General features: G+C 41.8%; 1 protein-coding gene across 7 annotated transcripts; it reads left to right on the forward strand.

Annotated features, from left to right (window-relative positions):
- The first annotated feature begins 5556 nt into the window (after positions 1-5556).
- On the forward strand, positions 5557-23470 carry LOC109466883 (leucine-rich repeat-containing protein 74B-like). 7 transcript variants are annotated; one of them, XM_019764748.1, is made up of 18 exons: positions 5557-5860; positions 6470-6650; positions 8213-8385; positions 8730-8837; positions 9127-9270; positions 10078-10245; positions 10593-10708; positions 11193-11271; positions 11575-11670; positions 12060-12138; positions 12631-12651; positions 13207-13373; positions 13834-13919; positions 14837-14845; positions 16484-16538; positions 21436-21573; positions 22476-22561; positions 22983-23470. In XM_019764748.1, exons 1-18 carry the CDS (start codon positions 5702-5704, stop codon positions 23092-23094), a joined length of 1977 nt encoding a protein of 658 aa, XP_019620307.1. In that variant the 5' UTR covers positions 5557-5701; the 3' UTR covers positions 23095-23470. The 7 variants fall into 7 exon arrangements, with proteins under 7 accessions (XP_019620307.1, XP_019620314.1, XP_019620321.1 ...); XM_019764755.1 differs by lacking the exon at positions 14837-14845; XM_019764762.1 differs by lacking the exon at positions 12631-12651.
- The last annotated feature ends 226 nt before the right edge of the window (positions 23471-23696 follow it).

Raw genomic sequence — 23696 nt, forward strand, 5'->3', positions numbered from 1 at the left:
TCAGAAGGTCGTTGTACAGGGAACGCGTAGTACAGCCAGTGTCCCACTGTTTAGAGGGAGATGCTTCTACGAGTTCCAAAACACAGGTTTGGAGGGCCTTGTATTGAGGAGGGGCGTTCGGGGAATGGGGCATGTTGTTCGACCAGGTGGATGGGTCAAACCGTCTTAAGAAGAAGCCAAGCCAGTACCTGGCCAACTGTACCCAGGGCATTTTACTCTGCGACAAGATGTCCGAGAAGGGGCGACTGTACAGGCATTTCGCCTTTTTTGCTATGTTTGTCAGACCCCAGCCGCCCTTCTCAGGGGGGGAGGTAGATTGTGTTCCGGCTTACCATCTCCCGCCGTTTATCCCAGAAGAAATGAAACAAGGCGGTTTCGATCTCTTTAATGACAGAATCAGGAGGGATGAACACCGACGCTATATACCATAGTTTGGCGGCGGCCAGTGCATTGGCCACCGTAACTCTGCCGGTGAAGGAAAGGGATCTGGTTCCCCACACCTGCAGAGTTTCAACGAATTTTCGTTTTCCCTCTTTCCAATTTGTGACAGGCATGTCGATGTTCCCGAAGGTTCCACCGAGTAGACGGATAGACCCCGATGTCCATTGTATGTTAACCGGACTGTCGGGTCTATGTCTCCATTTTCCCAGCCATAGTCCCTCACACTTATCTAAGTTTAACCTAGAACCAGAGCCCCTGTTGTAGAGGTCAACCAGGTCAAAGAGTCTCACTATCGATTTGTCTGATGTGGGGAAGGCAGAGTTATCGTCCGCGTACAGCGACATTTTGGCTTCGTAGCCACCTGGTAATTTGACTCCGCACATCTCGGGGTCTTTACGCACTGTCGCTGCAAACGGTTCGAGTGAGATCGCATACAAGAGTGGGGGAGAGAGGGACCATCCCCTGCCCGTACCCCCCTCGTCAAAGCAAAGGGGGACGATAGGGAGCCGTTTACCAACACGGAGCTTGCGATGTCGTGGTATAGAATTGAAACCCACTTCCTAAAGGAGGGGCCAAACCCCATCTTTGTAAGGGTTTTGTGCAAAAAGGAGATGTTTACGCGGTCGAAAGCCTTTGCTTGGTCCAGTGAGACAATAGCACAGTCAATGTTGTTGTTATTGGCATAGACAACTATGTCTCGAATCAGTCGGAGATTGCATTGAATTGATCTGCCGGGTACACCACAGGTTTGATCCGGGTGCAACACCGACGATACTACGGACTGAAGGCGGTTGTTGAGGACCTTAGTTAGTATTTTATAATCGGTGTTTAAAAGGGAGATTGGTCTCTTGTTTTTGGGATCCAATTCGTCCCCTTTCTTAGGCAGCAGTGTTACAACTCCGAATTTCTGGCTAGGGGAAAGTTCCCCGGCGTCAAAAACTTCATTGAACACCATCAGTAGATCATCGCCTATTAAATGCCAAAAGGTAATGTAGAACTCTTTTGGGAGTCCATCACTGCCCGGGCATTTGTTGTTCGCCATACTATGTACGGAGTTGAAAAGTTCATCGGAAGAGAGGGGGGTCTCCAGTAATTGGACCTCCTCTGTGCTCAGAGTGTTATCAAGATTGCTACATAGCTCATCGGAGGCAACCGGGTCTACCGGCTCTTCCGTGAACAATTCTGCGTAGAATTCTTTGTAAACATTGGAAATCTCGTCATCCTCGTGGACGACTTGACCTGCCGAGTCACGCACGGCTGAGATGTTCTTTTTCCTGCCATTGGAAGCAGCCTGTTTTAAGAAAAATGACGTACACTTCTCTCCTTCCTCGAAGTGTTTAATTCTTGATCGTACCATGGCACCTTGTGCTTCAGACAGTGCCAGTTCAGCGAGAGCATTTTTCGTTGACTGGTATTGTCTCAGTGTGGCAGGGGAGACGTTGCCAGCATTTAGTTGGTTGGTGAGGTCTCCCAACCTGTTATTGAGTTGGTATCGGTCGTCTCTTTTTTCTTTCGCTATCTTGCAGGAGTGTTTGATAAATAAGGAGCGGGTTCTCTGCTTAACGTCATCCCACCAAGACCTTAAAGATGGGAAGCCCGGTTTTAGCGTCTGCCAGTCCTTGTAGGATGTTATAAAGTCAGTCTGGACTTCTTGATTCTTTAGGATGGAGACGTTACACTTCCACAAGGAAGATTTCTTTTTAATTGTGGGGAGGACTTCGATCTTCACACAGTCGTGGTCAGTGAAGTATGCTGGGAGAAAAGTGTGGCTGTGGTTAGGTAGACTTTTGGATACGTAGAATCTATCTAAACGACATGCTACACTGTTGTCCCCTGAGCGCCAAGTATATACCCGAGCGTCCGGGTTTAGCTGCCGCCATGGGTCATGTAGATTGTGATTATCACAGAGGTGTCTTAAAACTTTTGCGCCGCCAGAACTACGATTCGGGTTTCCCCCTCTTTTATCCAGGCTGAGACTCTCTATGCAGTTGAGATCCCCACATAGAATTGTAGGATCGGCGTTAGATAAGAAGTTGCTTAAACTGCGGTAGAAGTCTGATCTTTCCGCAGCTTCATTTGGTGCGTAGACATTGCAGATTCTTAAAGATCGTGTGCCGTTAGACAGAACAACACACACGACACGCCCATCTTCATCGCAGAATTTTTTAACAACATTGAGGTCGAGGGAAGGGGAAAGCAGAATTCCTACTCCTCTCGCATTGGGCGTACCCAAGCTCCAAAGAGCTTGCCCACCCCATTCCCTCTCCCACAAGGCTGTTTCTTCAACGTGTGAAATGTGGCATTCCTGTAAGCACACAATGTCAAAATGTTGTTGTCTACAGAAGTTATACACTTGCCTGCGTTTGTTGGGATTACGCATCCCACAGGCGTTTAAAGTTGCTATGACTACCATTGTTAAAAAGTTAAGGCATACAGCCTATGCTTGGTTCGAGTCATCATTATTATTATAAAGATTCTTCAGAGGATTCGAACTCTTCAATTTGGAGATCCTCAGCAAGAGGGAGGTCGTAATCGGTGGGGCGGACTGTCTTTGACGAGGGGTTAGCCTTTCTTTTAGGGCTGACCTCGTCATCCGACCGGGTTGATGCTGCCGGCCTCTTGGCCGTCATTTTGCCAACTTCCATTCCTGTAATCTCGGAGTCTTTTTCATCTGATGACGTACCAGTGGTTTCAGAGATCGTGGTCTTCTTGACACCCGTTTCCTTTGCCATAAGTTCGAGAGTTACGGCCTGTTCAATTTCATTATTCTGATTAGGGGGTTCGTTGTTCTTTCCCCTGACCTTGTTTCGTCGTCGGTTTTTGCGGCGGGAAGTCTTACTCTGCGCCTCAGCTTTGGGCTGGGTGCTCTCGCTCTCGTTTCCAGGGGAGGGAGTTAGGGATTTAACTCCATTTTCTCCTCTGTGTCCTCCTCGGAGGAATCTGCTGACTCCTCCTCGGAGTTATCCTGCTCATCAGGGTCTTGCCCCTGCGACATAGGAGAGTCGTGAGCCACTGTTTCAGACTCAGTCTGCTCCACCTGAGCAGGGACTCCAGAGCTGCACGTGGACTTATCTACCACAGCTTCAGGACCCTTGGTCCATTTGTTCTCAAGCTGTAGCTTATTTGCGTAGGATGTTGGGCACCGGCGAGCGGTGTGGCCTTCCTTGTTGCAATTATTGCAGACTATGTCATTGGTACAGTCAGAGGCGATATGACCGACCGTTTGGCACTTGTTGCAAAAGCGGACAGTGCAGTTCGCCGCTTCATGACCCTCTTGATAACATTTGATACACGTTCTGACTTGGCCAACATAGCTGAAAAACACCAGACGACCATCCGCCAACCTCCAAGAAGACGGGACGTTTACGCCTGGCTTGAGGACAACTTTGTACTGTCTGTTGCCATTTCTGACGGAAGGCCTGTCCCTGTAAGTTACCATACGGGAAGCAAGGACCTGTCCGAAACGTGACAAGTAGTTCCTGACATAGTTATCGTCGAATTCGTCAGGAATTCGGGAGGCTGTAATGATGGACTCAGCGCTCCCGTAGACACGAACATCTACACAGTCTAGCTGTGCTAGCTTACCAGCATACAATTTCCTATCCCGCAGGGTGCGGAACGTTACGTCGAAAGATGTCTGATTCAGCGCCTGTACAGCCTGTAGACTAGAGGTGGGGACACCAACAGTGTCTAACAGGGCAAAGGCATCTGCAGCAGACAGCCTGTCTTTCTGTGTGGTTGTAACACAGATAGAGTTATCTCTCCTCATTTTGTACGATCTATCGGGGGGTTTGTACGCAGAAGGCTTTGTCTGAGCCCCTACCCGCACCTATGGTAGCGCAAAATGTGCCTGGGAGGATTCTTGGAAAACCCTTTTGGAGCCTTTAGCCAGACACTGTGGCGCCGGCGACTTACAAAACAACACGGCCACCCAAGGGGTGGGCGATACCACCCCACAAGAGAGGGGAGGGCAAGTGCGTACAATGGCTCGTACAACAACAATTTACGGGAAAACAAGAAGAAAAGTAGCCGTACTGTTATAGACCAACCTCCTGACCTTCCACACGAGGTGGGACTTGGGCCCAACCCGTGAAAGGCTGGAGAACTCTGAGAACAGAAGACCGGAAAGTGGCGAGCCACGCCGCCGGCTTGCACCGCAAGGTCTACCGGGGCGTCTCCTCACCAGGAATACGGTCGCACAGAAACGACCGTAGTGTGCTTAAATAAGCACCCTCAGACTCCACAAAACCACCAAAATAATCCTGGGAAGCCCAGCAAACCGAATATCGACAGTCCAGACCAGGATGTCCACTTTTTCCGGCCGAAAACGGCCAAAAACGAGGACTACACACGGAGCGTCAAGCAGGAGTGTGCTGACGCTACGCATGCGCACTGGACGGACCGTCGTGCATGATCAACGAATCATCTCTGCCAGGTAAGTATGCTGTAGGATGGCCCACTTTTCGCCCCGGTCAAGACAAGAGTCTATTTATGTTGTGGTTTCGTCTATGTAGGCTTTCTTTGATTTTTGTTCAAATTTGAAGCATTCTACTACAAGAGAAAATTGCAGTGACCCCTAAAATTTGCCTTCATTTGTTTTGTGTGACGAGATAAACTCGTTGCGATAATATAGAGGATAGCTATAAAAACGTTTGAGTGTTCTTGATGCCTCGCTAACATAACGCGTTGTGCTGACGTCATTGCGCAGGGTAACACAGGTGAAAGTAATGACGTCATCGTAAGGTGCATCCAATATGATTGAGAACAAATACACTGTTATAGGTTGCCCTAGCAGCAAAATATGCGTTGAAATGTTTAGGCAAACGATGAGTTCAATGCTAAAAGTATTTTAATGCCGTTTTTTTTTTTAAAGAAACAATGCACGTATCGATGCATGGTTATCACAATGTATTTAAACGTTACACATATAAGGGGCTCAGTACCTTATGTTCACAGTATTTTAATCTAAATACATTCAGTTCGTTGTGTTATAATTTCGACTAAGAATAAAAGAAGAGAGTTTTTGCCTTTTAATTTATTCATTTCATTCTTTGTTGTCATCATATTTTCATCCCCGAGAAAACGACTCCGTGTGCGCTCTCCCTACTACTCATACCTTTGATATGCAAATGAGGCGCCATGACAACCTCACGCTGAAAGTTTTGAGCTGTTTTCTTCTTCGCGAGTAGTCGAGATTTGAAAACGTCAAGAAAAACATGCCGAATTCTGCATCCTAGCGAAGACCACGGACAAAGAAACCATGGCGGACGTCGAGAAGGAGAACTTGAAGAACCTGGAGGAGAAGCAGAAGTCGAGACCGGGCACGGGTAGCCAGGGGAAAGTCAGTAAACCGCCGTCGGCTGGAAGCGGGCCCGCCTCCCGACCGCACAGTCGCACCAGCCCGGCGCCTTCTCGCAAGGTAACTAACGGCGTTTTCTGAACCTTTTGATCGAGATTTTTTGGCTATGAACTAGCTAATGGTGTGCAACAGGTTGTAAGTGTACGCTGTGTGCGTCTTAAGGCTGATAGGCACCGTATATTACTATAATCATTCTAAAAAGATTCAGAAAGCTCGAAGTCTTGACAAAATGTCACCCCCCTCCCCAAGTCTTCAAGCAGATGTGATGTTTTGCTCAGCTTTGTGATGAGCTGCCTTCCTGTTAGTAACACTTACATCTTCTTGGAGATAACATTTTTTTCAAAGAACTCTGAACTTGACTGACAAAACACATCCAACTCATAAAATATGTGTGAATATGTTGTATTGTATCAATTTTTTTATGGAAATACCCTTAGCATTATTTATGCCAAATAACCCTAGTTGAAAACCCTAACTGATATTATTCTGAAAAACTAGAAATATTATGAAAAGGTCTGGAAAGAATTACAGGTACATGTAAGCAGTCATTACAGGATGTGATAACTGTGGCTAGTTCAAGTTGGCTGCATATTAATAAGTCAAACAAAAACACCGGGTAGTATATATTAGTCCATGACAAGTTTAATTTAATTTAATTGTCACTTCCAGAGCGTTAGTCGGAATGGCAGTGCACGCTCGTCCGCCAAAGGACGGCCTGGAAGTAAGATCTCCAACATGTCCGGGGACGTCAGCGACCAGAGCGACAACGAAGACACGCGGTCCAAAACCACGATGGAGGAGGGGGACGGGGAGGGCAGCGATGGCTACGACACAGACCTCGAGATAGAAGGTACATGTAACTAGTCCCCACCAGACTTCTTTTGCGGGCTGAATGAATCATAGAAATCGGCCTAAAAGGGTATTAATTGGCAAGAGAATGTAGCTGGCCATCGACGATCAAATGGCAAATGGAGCTTCTCTGGCCGGCTACCTTCTCTCGCCAATCAATACCCTTTTTAGGCCAATGTCTACGATCAGGTCTACGATTTATTCAGCCTGCAAAAGAAGTCTGGTGGAGACTAGTGTGTAACAGTTGGGTTCAAGCACTGCAAACAGATCCATTCCAGTGGGTCTGGACGTTTTGGAGTAGTCGTTAGTGCGCTGGTGTTGTAAACTGGCTGCCTGGGTTCGGTGCAGGTTCGATTCCTGGTGTCCTGGGAGTCAGGGTTTTTCCAGTTTCTACTCGCTGCTATTTGTTAGAGGTTAGATAAGTGTTTTTGTTGTTATTCATTCATTTTATTAGTATCATCTTAAGTTTAAACTATCCTTGAACTAATATCACACATTGCATTGTGCGTAGTTCTTTTGCAAGGGACTCTGCCCCTAGAACAAGAAGTTGAGAGTTTGAATCTCGACTACTAATCTTGTTTACCCAACTTGAATGCTACTGGAAAGGTTCCTCAAGAATGTTTTGAACACCAGGTCCTGGATACCAGAAGTGTACGTTATGCCATAAAAAAGGCATAGGACATAGTTAAGTTTTTAAATTTACCATTTGTTTAAAATCTGACAGTTTTAGGGTACTCAACAGGATTACAATGTTGATGTTACATGTGCTTTCAGCCATGCAAAAAGCTTAGTTTATGCTTTGCTTCCTCAGAGACAGACTGCTTTTATATTCATGAAAGATAACATCTTTTGTCTGTAAGTATATTTAAACCCCAGGCAATTGTGACATTGAATGGAATGTTTATTAGTGCAACCACTCGGAATGATTAGATAAATCGTGTATCAGATGGTCTTTGCTCTCGAGAGGATCAAATTACTTACTTCATAATTCATACTGTCGTACAATGACACCTTTATTGATGTTTCGACAAATATATCCAAAGGGCTCCCTAAATTATTGATTAAACAATCTCTAATGTGGTTACATTGACATTACAGCAACAATAGGAAAGCATTACTTGTGATTTGGGGTGACCTTTTGCCATCAATTATTGATTCTTCCCATTTCCTATCTTTTCAAACGCTAGAAGTTGGAAAGTTTTACAGGTTTAACCTTTTTTTATTTACTTAAATATTCACCTCAAAACAAGGCTCAAATGAACCACTTACACGAACTGTAGACTGTAGAGACAGATGCTTGTTCAACCTAGATTCGAAAAGTTTAATGTTGTACCCATTTTGGAAGCATTCACAAGGAAGCTTGTTCCATAGTGATGGAGTTCTAGGAAAGAAGCTTTTAGTGTGGAACTTTATCTTGAGAGATGGAGTATGGAGGAAGAAGGGTGATTTGCTTCCGTAGTAGTAGAAAACTTTTTCATAGTTGTAGTATTTTACATCTATCTTCTCACATGTTTTCATCCTTACCAGAGCTAAACTCAGATTCTACCTTTTTTTTCCCAACAGATAAGAGAATAGAGTATGACTCTACTGGCAGGACGACGTACAAGGAGGCGTGTAAGCAGATCGGGGTCGTCCCTGTGTCATACTTCCTCCGGCACATGCAGGACTCGGAGCTGGTCATGATGCACCACGGTCTGGGACCGCTCGGAGCAAAGGCCATAGCGACATCTCTGGTGGTACGGTCTTTACAGTCCGTTCTTACTCTCAGTTCTTTGATCGCTATGACAGATGTGTACCTCTTTTGTGCACCCCTATGTGTGGGTTAAAACAGGCCAATTCTGGTTGAAGTTTTGGTGGCAGGCAGACTCCAGCTGACAACTGCTGGTTATTTGAGTTTGTCAATAAATACTGGAAGAGATACGGAGCACGTTCACTTAAACAGGACTCGAAGTTTATTTTTCAGAATAGGTACACTATTGCTCCTTAAAAATCTAGGTGCACAGAGAAATATCTGGTCGCATCTAGTACATGTATCAAGAATATACTGTACTTGATGAAGCTATCCACATATCTCTTGCAGACGAATACGACCATCCTGAAGCTGAACCTGAGAGACAACTGGTTAGAAGCCCAGGGAGGGAAGTACATTGCAGAGATGCTGGTGGAGAACTGCTACATACATGATCTGGTAGGTTGTGTCTTAATCTAACTCAAAACAGTGTCATAATCACTATCATTTGCCAGTGTTATCTGTCAAATTTTGCATTAGATAAGGACACTACAATTTATTTTCTTGGTGCTCTGACATTTTTTAAAACAATTTTGCAGCTGACAGTCATTTCTTCCTAAAATTGTATGTTCCAAGGTAGAGACTTTCTCCTCAGATTCTTCTCATGATATGAGTCCTTTTGATACAGAATTGGGACTGCTAATTATTGTATCATTTCTCACATTGCCCTCTCATGTCTCCTCTACAGGACCTGTCCTACAACAAGATTGGGAACGATGGAGCAGAACCGATAGCAGAGATGCTGCAGGACAACTCCACCCTGGACAGAGTCCTCCTGTCGGGAAACGGCTTTGGGGACAAAGCTGCAGAGGCATTCGCTGAGGCCATCATGGTGAGCAGGTTTTGACTGGCTGACGGCGTTCCCCCAAGGGGTGGTCTCAAAGTTTGCATATTGTTTCCAAAACTATTTTGTGCAGTGATTTCTAATATTTTGTTGGAGAATGTGTGATATTTTGAGACCACCCAAAACTGCTTAACTTTGTTGGTCTTGATTACCCCTGTACTAAAGTGGACTTGTCCAAAAGTCTGACATGGGGGGTATCCAAAACTTGGCCTTACCATTTTATGACAGGGGTGATCTAGACTGATGGGCATGCAGTTACTTGGGAAATTTTTTTGCTGGCTAAAACCTGCTAATCTTGATGGCCTGAGCTCTGTTTATGTGCAGTGTTTGTCACTAACTGTTTTTTTTGCCAGTTTCTAATGGCTGACGGTATACTTTTATTTATTTTCTTTATTTTTATTTGCTTGGTTTTCATGCATGATTGCATCCATGCTTTATTTGTTTGCAACTGTGTGCAGCCAGAATGTTTCATTTTGTTACAGAGTCTGGAGGTTCATGCAATGTTTTGATTTTTGCGGTGTGTTGTTGCAAATGAAATGACTATTTCTGTAGAATATCAGTGTTAGAAACCACTTTCCCCTCCCTTTCCCTATCCCTTCTAAGTGATTAAGTGGAGGTAGACATCAGAATTACCTGCATAGCTCCAACTTTACCTACACTCACCTGCAATACACGCAGTCTTTTGAGCTCTGCTTACCTTACCTGAGCCTTAACCCCCCCTCCCAATCCTTCTAACCCCTCGTCTTGCCACCCCCCCAATCCCTCTGCCCTCTGACCCCTCCTTTCGTCCCCCAGAGTAATCAGAAGATGGAGGAGATGGACCTGAGTCATAACGAGTTTGGGGAGGTTTCCGGAGGGCTGCTAGGGCCGGCCATCGCTGAGAACAGCCAGATGAAGGTACTGGACCTCAGCTGGAACCACCTGCGCAGGAAAGGGGCACTGGCTGTGTCTGAAGGCATCAGGGTAGGTCTTTACTGTATCTGTATCTGTAGGTATTCGGCCCTTCGGCAGGAATATCAGCCCTTTGATGTAATACACCTGATGTCCAGCTTCTGTATCTGTATAGCCAGTATAATTATAGCCCTTCAGCGTAACACACCAGCTTCTGTATAGCCAGTATAAAATAACAGCCTTTTTGTGTAACACGCCAGCTTTTGTATCTCTATAGCCGGTATAACAACCCTTTGTTTGACACCAGCTTCTGTATCTGTATCTGTATAGCTAGTATAAGCATGCTTCCGTCACATACCAGCTTCTGTATAGTCAGTATACCGAAGACAAAGTGTGAAATATCCTGTTTGTTCTCTAAGGACAACATCACCATAACTCACCTGGACCTGTCCTGGAACGGGTTTGGTGATGACGGAGCCGAGGCCATCGGAGATGCCCTCAAGTCCAACAAAACCCTGGAGTTTCTGGACATGAGGTAAGGCATAGAAGTCAACTGTTTGTAGCCTAGTACATGTATCATTGGGTTATTGTAGTAGTCATGAGTTGCTAGTATTGGACTGATACTGGACATTTCTGTTGGATTACAGTTGGTCAACGTTGCATCACAATTTTGTCTGTTGCAAAAGATATCTTTTCTGACACAACATTTGAAAACTACAGATGGGATATCATCCTTAAATACTCAAATACGACCTTAAACAATATGTTTTTTAGAAGTGCTATTCACATGAGGTTACAGATTTTGCACAGGTGCTGTACGGTTTGCCAAAGTGCTATTCTGTATATGGTATATCAATTTTGTAGTGCTGCTTTGTACTTAAAAACCTTTGGCGCTGTTTTGGCACTGTTTGAAATATTCATTGGCTTAAAAAAGTATGAATTTATGGACAGTCCATAGGGCGGTCTTTACTTTTTTGCCATACTGTCTGATTACCTTGTTTTGTCTTGTCTTGCTGCAGTAACAACAGAATCTCTACCGAGGGCGCAGTCCTGCTAGCTAAGGGGTTGATAGAGAATGATACACTCAGAGTGCTGAAGGTTAGTACAGTTACTACTGTAGAATAGTGATCAGGGCTTGAAATGCCACCTGTATATGCAGGTTAGTGCAGGTAAAAATGGAGCTGTCACAGTTAGTAGGTATATTTTATGTCTACCTGACCTGCATTGGCATGTGCTGGGTTTACATGTATATAGTTTTGGGGGCCATGCCTGAAAGTGCAGAAAAACAGCATTAGTTATGTTTGCACTTTTTTTCTATTCATGGAAAACTATATTTTATGGGAACAAGTTATAAAGATTTTTATGTTATTATAATGACATTTTTTTGTTGTTGTTGTTTAGATGGGGAAGAACCCAATGCAGTCTGCAGGTTGTTACGGTGTTCTGAAGGGGATCTCCCAGAATGAGAAGTCTGCCATCCAGGAGCTAGACTTCTCTGTAAGTTCTGGTCTATCAAATAATCTGATAATATAACAATGAATTGTAAAAATGTGTCTTTTTATTCCTGCTCATATACAACGAAGAACTGATTCACGTTTCAATATTTCAAACCTGAATTTAGACACATAAGATAATATATTATTTCTTAGAACTACTGTAGAGAGGCAATTGTTGGTATCAAATATAATAGGTGCCTTTCTACAATTTAAAATATATTTCCAAAATACTAATTATATTATCACACTAATTCTTTGTCATCATGCCTAAGTTGTAGAGTGAACCAGTTAAGCCAAACATGTGACTTGCTGGCAAAATACACTGTCCAAACAAATTCTGTCAACATGTTGGCATGCTAACCCTCCCCCCCTCCCACCTCTCTACTGTAGGACATCCTGGTGAATGATGACTTTGATGAACTGCTGAAACAGGTGAAGGAGATGCTGCCTGCTCTCCTCGTCAAAACAGGTACAGTTGACTCTCAACTGAGTGTATACTTACTGTAGCTTAGTCAGTTTGGCTTGGGTGGAGTGTAGCTGTTAGATCTAGCCATACTTCAGATCATATCATTATGAAATCAGTCATTTTTCATACAGTAACAGGTATTTTTGATTGAATAATGTTGCTCTGGTTTTCAACTCAGTTACTGTACTATTTCAAAATGCTTATTTTCAGTGCCAGGCACATACAGACATGTACCAACTCAATTCTTACACTAGCCCATACACCATAAGTTTGTTTCTTGTTCTACAGTGTTGTTTAATTTCACTCCTGTTTTCTTTGCAACTTTGGTTGTTTGTTTATTTAGTAGGATCTCCATTAGTGTTTTGTTACTTTACACTATTCTTCCTATAGTTCAACTGATAGTTATAGTTAGTACATGTAGTTTGTGTTTTTTGTCTTTCACCTTTTTCATGACTCATCTCTTACATCTCTGTGTCCGCATCATGACAACAACAGCGGAACGAGTACATGGCAGGGGTAAAACTTTTCGCAGCAGTATTGAAAGTGGTGGTGTATTTGGGAGCACATTATTTTCAGACTCACCTTGGTCCTTATACATGTGTATGAAACATTACTGCATTGGGACTTACAGCTGCAACATTCTTTGTTTACAACCACTTGTTTAACAAGAGCTGACATTTGATGATGGTCTGTCTGACTCTGTCATCTTTATCAGGGCAATTATGACTGGTTCACTCTACACTGAAGCTAGGTGTTACTGTGCTGCTCAGCTTAATATTTGTTGATACGTGCATGACATGCTACATTGCTTGTTCAAAGATGAAGGAAGAGCATGCTGAAGATGGTGGTGTGGGTTTTATGGAACCTGCTAATGCATACTACAGAATACACTGACTTGTATACTGGGAACTTGGGAAGTTATCTTGAATTAAATTTTCTTTGCCTCTAGGTTTTCTCACTTACCGTGAATCTTTGGCCATTTTTGTCGGTGAGTGAGGAAGGGTGGAAGCAACTTTAATCCCACAGATTAACATGACGTAAACTTTCATTATTGCGTCACAATTTCTTAAGGTGGTGCCGCAAAGGACTTTAAGAAGGCAAAGCCACGTGCAGACCCGATGACAAAACTGAAGCAGTACGTGGAGAAGAACAACCTGCGTCTGGTCGACCTCTTCAACCAGTTTGACAAGGACAAGAGCATGAGTGTCACCAGGGAGGAGTTCGCCCAGGGGATAGAGGTTTGTAGTCTCTGTCCAGTAACAAAATGTAGATGTCACTTTAGCCCACTTCTTTGGTTCCAACGTGGCTTGAGAAGAACTGGCACTTGGCATAAGTCAAATCAAGCCGCACCCCTTTTATTAGTGAGCATGAGGTATGTAATCAGGTTTATCTGTCAAGGAATGAGACAAAAGAAAAATGTTACTCATTAAAGCAACTGCATAATATACTTATTAAAAATTATCCAGTGACTGTTGAGTTTTCTTTCATACTAGTATCTCATCACGTACATGTAGATACCTTCAGTTATGTCTCGAGTAATAGAACTAATGAATAGATACCAGTGTGAGCTTGTGCTTTGAAGCAGGGAGTAAAGTTTGCTGAAGAATTGTTTCTGGGCATTTGACAGAAGGGTGTTTTGTTTTTCTGATTTGAACTGATTGTATGTAGAGTCACAGTGCCATTTTCCTACACCTACAGGCTACGGGGATTGACCTGTCTCCTGATGAGTTGAACCGACTCCTGGACACGTTGGACAAGGACGGGGACGGGGAGATTGAATATGGGTGAGTACCATTTCTCTGGAAGTGTGTGACAACAAAGGTTCTAACCATATGAGGATGGCTGACATTCTGGCCATTCAGAAATTTCTGAGAGCCTTGAGATCAGAGATGATCATGTGAAATGTGCCCTGCGACTGTCACAGCAAAGACGTTTGTAGGCACTTCTGTTCTACTCGTGTGGGATAACTAAAAAACTTGAATCTTAACAACATTACTGCTGTGTGGTTTTGCTCGCAATCTGCTCTGAGTCTTAATATTAAGTAATACTGCGAAACTGAAAGACTGCATAGCTTGAAAAGGTTGCTGCAATGCACTGCGCTTTGTGATTGCTGTAATGCTGCTTTGTGTGGCGATTTCCGTACTCTTGCGTTGTTTTGCCGCAAATTTGCAACAGAGAGCTTTCAGAGGCCAGCAGGAATTTTTCAGTTACCGAGCAACGTTTGCTGCTGCGTGATGATTCTCGCTGTCACAGAAAACTGTCTTCCTCTCTGTCTCAACGACCCGCCAAAGATTAAGTAGTTACGGAGATGGGTTGTCCCTTTGAAACATTTGTCTTGGCTGGCAGTGGACTGAATTTCAGCACAGCATAATTGATCGAAGTGCTACATGTGGTGCAAAATATGTACCTCACTTTTTCTCAGGCACTTTAAGGCTATCTACTATCAGGTCCAGAACCTATTATATGAAAGAGCTTTGTTCTCTTACATGTGCTCTTATATCTGTCAATTATGCTTCTTTGTGTGAAGTGCTTTGAATTTCTGAGTGCTGTGCTTGCTGTGTTACTATAGACAGTCTGATATAATCTCTTTACTTATAAGTTCTCCCCTGAGTCCAGTGCTGTAGATGTTTCTCAATCTCACCAAACACGTTTCTCTCCCAACCTACCGCATCCCTTGCCTTTTGCCTCCGTGGATACATAGTGGTATTGGGTATGTATAACTGTTCTCTCTCTTATTCAACTAACAGTCTTGACAAAACAAGCCATGCACATCAGAAATAGTTATGAACATGAGAACCTCCTTATCATTCACGTTTTGATGTTACAGCAACCGTTATCTTGCTTTTAGTAATGACCAAGTACCCAGGTTCAAATCAATATTTGTAGTACAGAGAATTCTGAGAAAGGCTTCCAAGTGGTTGGGTAAGTTTGCTAATATGCTAACTACATGTATGACAAAGTGTATGCATTGAATACTACACAGTATAGTCTCCTTTTTAGAACATTACAAGCACTCAGACAAGGAAACAAATTCTTTGTAGCACAGACTTGTCCACCTGTGAGGAAATCGCACTTGGTCAAGTTGCTGGATTGTCCGTAGACATGTCCGTGTAGTGATGTTTTGAATTGCCATATAGTGTCTGGTGTGTATGGTTTGTTCCCACCTCTCCAGGGGTAAGTAATCTGTTTTTCCAGTAGGACTGGTTAGACCGGCCACACCAGTTCAATTTGTTGGGTCTCAGACCTTAAAAGGTACATGTAATTTCTATTTAGAAGATCAACATGGAAAACATGGAATTCAAAGCATACAGGTCTGGCATTCAGGCTTATAATTCACCAAATGGAAGGGGATACAAAACAGGACTGGTGATTACTACTAGTTTCTCCCCTGCATTAAAAAAGAACCTGAGAAGGTCTGAGAACCAACAAACTAAATTGGCATGGCCTCATCAGTAGGGTGTTGGGAGCATCTTTAGTTTGTGTAGTTTGGTTCCCAACATCCTGCTGACTACACCAGTCTGCTGATTCCCTATTCCTGGACTCCTGTGTGTGGTTAGGTCAGTTATGTTAACTTACACTACGTTTTGTCATTCAGATGTGAATTTTACCGAGTTAGATGAAAATATTAGAAAGGATTAAGATAAGAATATTGAATGACAGAAATTGTATGAAACAGACCATCATTTGCTTTGCAGGTTGGCATATACATGTATGTCATAAGAAGTCATTACGAAGCAGGTTTGATTGAACTCAGTGATTTTTAACTAAAGAAATTGGACTTACCCATTACAACTCCAGTCTTTTTCAATAAATCAAACAAAATTATTAATCAGAGATAGAGCTGTGTACCTAAACAAATTTTAGGTACAGGTACAGGTACAGGTACACAGGTTTAGGTACAGGTCCGGACCTGAACCTGTACCTGAACAATTCGACCAATTTATATGCTCTTCTGAACTCCTTCAATAACAAAAAAACATAAATAAACTTGATAGTTAAGGTTTATTCTTTGTTTATGGCGAATGCTCAGATAAAATTTTTGTTTTTGTTTTCATGAACACACTGTCCTTACACAGGGACCCATTGTTAACCAGCTATTTACACATTTGAGGTCACAAATAGGCATAAAATTGGTGTGAAATTGTTTAGGTACAGTACCGGTACTGAGGGATTAGGTATTTTGGACCTGTACCTAATCAATTTTTCCGGTACAGTATCGGTACTGTGTACCGGTACACAGCTCTAATCAGAGACAATCTAGATGTAGTAGAATACTTTAGTAGTTTGATAATCCAGAGTTAAGTTATTCAAGTACTCATGTTTTGTTTGTTTCCTTTTCCCGGGACAGAGAGCTGGTGTTCGGAGCGCAGGCCCACCAGGAGCAGGAGAGAAAGATGGCCAAGGTGGTAGAGGCTCTCCAACAAACTGACTTAATCTCATAACACTGCATTCTGGGATTAACGGGTCATGTCTTCCCAGGGTGCATCAGAGGAATCATGATGCATGCTGGGATGTAACCTTGCAGTACTAACTTTAATTTGCCGTGTGGTGTGTGCCAAATAATACGGACTAATTTCATCCTAACAAAGGTGCAAAGGTGGTGGAACGACATAATGTCATAGTCTCCACCAGACTCCTTTGCAGGCTGAATAAATAGTAGAAATCGCACGCAGGCAAACTGGACCCTCTATGGCCGGCCAACTCCTCTGGCCAATGATGTTCCCCTTAGACTATTTATTCAGCCTGCAAAGGAGTCTGGTTGGGACTAATAATGTCATCAGCATAACAATTACATGACATAATAACATAAATCAAAGCAGATAGATAATTACAAATTTAAAGACAATGACACCTGACGTCTCTTGATACTTAGTTTAAACTAAGTTGTTACATGTTGCAAGTTTTGTCCCTGAATGCTTTGAACTCAATGATGAAATTTTTTTGACAAAGAAAGAAGCAAAGGGGGTTCCAAAGATGAAAGAGATTGTGTATCATTTTATATTTTCTTGAAAAAAAGTCTCTCAGGAAAGTTTGTTTACAAAATTCTAATTCAGTTCAATTTTCAGTGAATGCAGTGATTTTTGGTGAATTGCTGGTTAAAACATCAATTGAAAGCAGTGAAGCACAAGTTTTTAATGAATTTTATAGATTTTTATTTCTGAAATTTGATATGAAATGATTTTGCCTAATACAGGAAAACTTAAAATTATATCATCAAAACTTCCATATAGATGGCATGGAAAAGTTTTTTGAAAAACGTTTTAATAGCAATTAATTTTTAAGATAAACTAACATTTGTTTAATTTGTTTGCTCATTAGTCGCATTTTAGTCATGATCATGGGGAGGTGTTGGTACCATTTCATTTTACATCGTGGTTTGTGCACGTGTGAAGCATGTTTTGGGACCTTGCATTGCAGGCGCGTGCGTGCTAGCCCAGCGGACAGGCATTGTTTGCGGAAAAGCTGAAATACAGTCATGTACTCTGGAGCACACATGGATACATATGACATGTACTGGGTTCACACTTTGTAGCATCCTTTAGTTTAGAAACTGTATATTTGTGTATATTTGTAGTAACTCTTTTTTTTTTTTTTGCTTAGTACCTCATAGGGGTAAATTTGGGATGGTTTCTGATAGTAGTAATTGTTCATGTACCTTGTACATGTATATATGTACCTTGAGAATGCATTCAGTTTCTGAACATTCAGTTTTATTCCTCATCTTAAAAAGATGTGCAATACCGATAGTCTGACTTGCATTTTTTTTAGTTTTCAAAATCACCTGGGCTTAATTACATGTAATGTAATTGCAGGTAACAGAAAAAAATATTTCTAGTGAGTAATACGTGTAGTCCAGTGATGTTTTTTTAGGCAGGGATGCCTGTTTGTGTGTGAACCCAGGTATATGTGCTTTGTACACGGTGCTCAGATTGGATGAAAATTGAGCCCCAGACATGTCAAGAAAAGGACACTTTTCCCCGTTTCCCAAAAGCATTCTGCATATTCTGCATGCGCTTGGGTTCAGGTTTGGTATGGAATTTGGCACTGGTGAAACGGTGGTGGTCACGTTGAGTTTCTTCACAAAAATGAGCCCGAAATTGATACATTTCAGAAGAGAATGAAGAAACAGAAACAGACTCAAGCTTGAAGACAACACAAATGGAGATTGCTGCACTTTTTTTTTTGCTGAACTGCCTTTTTGCGTTCAGTATTCAAACGCGAGACTTATTACATCTTTTATATGATACAGACTATGTTAAGATACATTTGTGAAATTTTTCCAATATTGGCAAATTTGTGCTACAAATTAAGTCTTCCTATTAAATGATTTTACAGGAAAATATTATAATAAAATGGAATTGAGGGGGATACAAGTTCTGATACTAATGTAAACTTGAACTTGCAATATTGTAAAACATGCAATAGTATCTACATGTAGGAAAGGCTTGCCAACAGTATAACAGTTATAGTCAGTAGTATTGGTTCAATATTAAGATTTTGTAACCATTCAAAGCAGTCAATGAGGTACTGTATAACAGCATGTTTTTGGAGAAAACTTTGTTTGATCAAGGACATTACATGTATATGTCCTTGATGGTATGTCCAAAGTTGGACCTGTGGAAAACCATCTGGGAGGTATGGTTAGAATTGTAAAATGGAAACTATGGAGGAAATTTTCCCAATGTCAGTCCAAACTAACTTTAAAAAGTTGCAATGATGAATTATGGTGGAGGCAAAGTGTATATATTTAATGTTGTTCAATGTGTTGGTTTACGGGCAGTTGTAAAGTAAGGGTTATGTGTAATAGAAAGTTATATGGCTAACATGTCATCACTGCTACTTCAAAAGTATACTGTCTATTAGATTCTTCTGGAACACTAAAAGTACTGTATGTATATATAGGATGTGAATATTTCATAGGTTTAAAGTGTTTTAAAGATTGTAATTGTTGTTTATCTTAATGTTTTATCATGTAATTTTGGAATCTGATTTGTATTGACACCTGGTATAGAGATTATACTTGCTATCAAGTAGTTTGTGGTTGGATTTACCTTTGAACCACCTGATGCACCTTTAAATTCTCCCCTGGTTTGCTGTGAAACTGACTTTCTAAGACTTAGTGTGTTTCTTTCTGAGTAATAAATTCCCAACAAGAGTAACTGTTGGTAAGTATGTGATTGTTTTTGCTAACAGTGCATTTCCACCCAACTTTCAAAACCTTTCTTCAGTTAAATACTTGACATGTCTTATAAGCAGTATAGAATATAGTGGTGAACAAAATCGGGAACAATTTGAGAAACGCTGAACAAAAAAGTCAAATTCCTCTGCATGTTCTAACTTTTGACCCTTTTTCTTCAGCATTTCTTTTCCTGAATTGACCACAATTTTAAATTCAAATCAGTACCCTACAGAAAGGGAAACGAAATTAGTTTTTGAACCCCCAAAAAGTTTGTGTTAAAACAGGATGTGTTATTCAGAACTACTAACAGTCAATTTGAATTGGCATTTGACCAAGTACCTTTATTGAAGGGTAAGGATTGTTGACTCAAGAGTGCTTCATTTTCTCCCGTGGCCGTTTTCCTCTTTGTCCCATCACGCTTATTGAGCAAACATTGGGTATTTATTGACTTCCTCTCTCGAAAACAAGTTGCCCCATGCTGAATTGTAAAACGTGACAGGTAGCTGTCAGGCATTGAGCCAATAAGAACACAAACTTGACAAAGAATAAACAAAACATGTGGGGGGGAATCAAGACCCCATAGGTCCCTTTAATGACCTTCCCTCCACCAAGGCATTTTGAATTAGTTTTCTCCATCCCGGAATCAAAAATATCGTAATTCATTTCATCACAACATAGAAAAGAATGTATTGTTGAACTATCAAACTCCTTTTCGCTAATATTTCAAGGATGACAGAAAAATTTGATTGTTTGTCTTCCCTGATGAAAACACCTGTGGGGTCTTTAAAGGCAAACTTTCCAAGTTTTCTCAAGAATCCTGTCTTTATCAAAACTGTTTTGATTCAATTTGTTCAGGAGGGATTACGCCTGAGCTGTTTTTTCTGCCAGGCTAAAGGGGAACAAAAGGGCACAGTTGTCTTTCTTCTCACTCGACTAGTAATGATGAAAAGCTAAGCATGTAGAACAAGTAAGGGGAAACCACTTGGCACAAATCAGGCGTAAACCAGAGGGCCTGGTGCTGAAAACGGCCACCTACCGTAAATTGTTCTTTTTTTGGCTAAGCCTTAATATGGGTCTTCGAACAATCTTCTAAAACATGCTTGGAGGTACAAAATGCTGTTTCGTTGACGTTTTGCTCAAAAGGGCATTTGATTCTTTCGTGGTGACCAAAATTTTTATGATGTGTTCATCTTTATGAAGTCTGATACAAAAAAGTGATGGCAAAAATTTGTGATGATATAGTGTTTCTGTGCTGCTCAATTCTCTGCCCCACAGAAAGGGTCAGGCCATGATGTGACGGAACTTTTTCAGGGAAAGATTTTTTCAACTCCTCCAGACTTGCACTTTTTCTCCTGCTGGACTTGTGCTTTCTTCGTCTCCTACTTTCCTGAAGTCTTGGCTGCAGTGCTTGTTGTAGGTTACACTTGTGGTAGTTGTGTGAACTGTTACACCTGGCTCCATGGCGAGAGTGGCAGCAGGTAAGTACCACCATGTTCACTTTGTTTGTTCTGCATGCCTCGTGTGCCCACTGCATTCCTAGGTTTCTACTCACCTGTGCTATTCTTCAAGTTAATATTGTCTTGAAGGCTGGTGCCTTGTGAACTTGAATGTTGTTAGACTGCACCACAATCATGCACTTTATTTAAATTTTTTGCACCAAGAGTTTTGGTCACCATTTGTAAGAGTTATTGTTTCACAACCAGCTGAGTGTGTTATCATTGTTATGAGGTCAAAAATTGCACTTTATTACTGATACCAGTTGCAGTGTAGCACGTTTAGTTGCAGTGCAGCAATTCTATAACTCAGCACACCATTTATAACTGCAAAAACATCTGTGCACATTGTCTTTCAATTTAATGTCAAGAGTTGAGGTTGGCAGACCTCAAGTTTTCATCTTAGTCTTCATTCTTCAGAAAAGGGTACATATCTAAAGTCACAAATTGTAGTGCATCCCACCTTTTTTTATTTTGCAGAAAACCATACATTCAATTCGCACCCTTTTCAAAAAGACTAAAAGTTTGTACAATTGAAGCCCTTCAGAAAAGTTTGAGTCTACCAGCCTTCAACTTTGAAACTGTGACATTTCCCCGATTCATTTTTGCTTTCTTGAACACCCGTAGACGATCGCCCAAGACGTGCTGACGGCCCTGCGGATGCACATTGAGAAGCGCGGTCTGCGGATGTGGGACGTCTTCCGGGCGATGGACGAGGACGGAAGCATGACGGTTTCCCGGGAAGAGTTTAGGGTTGGAATCAGGGTGAGGAGTCCTCCCGAGTCTTTACCCTGACTCCAATCCTGACCTCTTCAAGTATGGCGCGATGATGCAAAAGAAAAATTAGCAAAAAAATTGCACTTAGCTCACCTGTGTTGGTAGAATTCAAGACATACTTTATTAGTTGCAAAAGAAAAATTAGCAAAAAAATTGCACTGAGCTCATCTATGTTGGTAGAATTCATACTTTATTAGTTGCAAAAGAAAAATTAGTAGCAAAAAAATTGCACTGAGCTCATCTGTGTTGGTAGAATCCATACTAAGTCTTGTAGTGTTTGTTCCAACACAAGAAAGGAACCTACCATAAATTTTTGGTCAAACTCATCAACCTTGGTCAGATGTATGATCCACTCACTGACTCTGGAAGTCAGAAGTGTGATGATGTCAGAAGTTGATGGGCATTTGTCTCACAAGAATATGTCTACAGTAGTTGTATTGTCCGCCATGCTTAAAGTTTCCAGGTAAAACTTGACAGCAATTTAATTTCTTGGGTCTCAGATTCAACTTTATCTTTCCTTACTCCATTGATCCCCCCCCCCCATAATCTGAGGCTCAGGAAATTGAATGCCTTACCAGTGTATGTAATCTGATATGTTTGATAGTTTCTGACAGCTATAAGAGCATGTTTTGTTCATTTTGCTTTGTTTTGAGTGTAGCTAATATCCTGCTGTATGGAAGTCTGTATTGAACACTTCTGACCCCGATGTTGGAAGAGAGGTCTAAGGATATGGCAATAGCATCTTCATTTTTCAGGCTTTGATTCTATAAGCTTACTGTATTATAATATAAGTGTATACAGTGTTCCTAGAAGACTGTACAGTTAAGGGGAATCAGAAGAAGAGAATTCCCATTTAATCTTTCTCTGGTGTAATCCTGCTGCTCCCACAGAACACTGGCATTGAGCTGGAGGATGAGGAGCTGGATGTGCTGATTGATTATTTGGACAAGGACGGGGATGGAGACATTGACTACGAGTGAGTTTATCACCAATTACTAGTATATGCAGGTTTCGGAATGATCGATCAATCAATCAATCTGTTGGTTTATTGATAAAAGATACTGCAGCTGATGACTGAATCATGCGTTCTTGTACATATTATATAGTATTGCACTTTGTTTACATCACAGCCCTAGTTGCATGCATTGAAAAGTTAACATATGCACACAATTAGACTTAAATCAGCTCGAAACCTAGTACTAGTACCTACTCCCTAGTGCAATTATTTGAACATTGGAGCACCACAGATGATCTGACAACCAGTTTTTTCCACCCTTCTCAGTGTTCTGTACTTCTCAGTGTTTAACTTAGTGTCATGCAGGTCCATTCTCAAACAAACTACATGTAATACTGAACTGAAGTACTAAGTATTAATCAGCTTAACATCTGACACCCAGAGAGCTGGTTGAGGGAGCAGAGGAGTCTGCACAGGAGACAGAGGACGAGGCAGGCGGGGGGGATGATGGAGGAGGGGAGGAGGATGGGGAGGATGAGGAGGAGGATGCATAGGAGGAGGAGGAGTGAGGAAAGATGTAAACGGATGTCTGCCAGTATTAACATCACTCAGTCTAATGGATGTTTGACAGTATTAAGATCACATACTTTAGTTTAACAGATGCCAGATCTTTATATTGATTATTAGCAGATCTTTATATTGATTATTAGCAGACATCACTAAACTTAACAGATGTCTGCCAGTATTAAGATCACTTAGTTTAACAGATGCCATTTCTTGATATTGACATCCATCTCTTAGCTTATCGGATGTCTGCCAGTATTAAGATCATGTAGCTTTCATCTCCACATGTCTTGCCATCTTGTAGAGGAGAAGTGAAGATGAGATGACAGATAAAAGGGTGATGATGATAAAAGGTGAAATGAGGAAAGATGTCTAAAATTTCTCAGTATTATCACTGATTTTTCATCTCCATATGTCTTGCCATTGATAATATGAATTAATTCATGTCAATCTTCACAATATATACAACATTTAGGGTATAGAATTTTCTTCTTACACAACCAGGAAGGTTCTCACCTGCTTACGTTTCGATGTCTATCAGACACCTTCCTCAGAGCTTCTGACTGGAGTTCTGCAATTCGCCGCTATAACG

The sequence above is a fragment of the Branchiostoma belcheri genome, unplaced genomic scaffold (genome assembly GCF_001625305.1).
Source record: "Branchiostoma belcheri isolate BF01 breed outbred unplaced genomic scaffold, Haploidv18h27 scaffold1, whole genome shotgun sequence".
Taxonomy (NCBI): domain Eukaryota; kingdom Metazoa; phylum Chordata; class Leptocardii; order Amphioxiformes; family Branchiostomatidae; genus Branchiostoma; species Branchiostoma belcheri.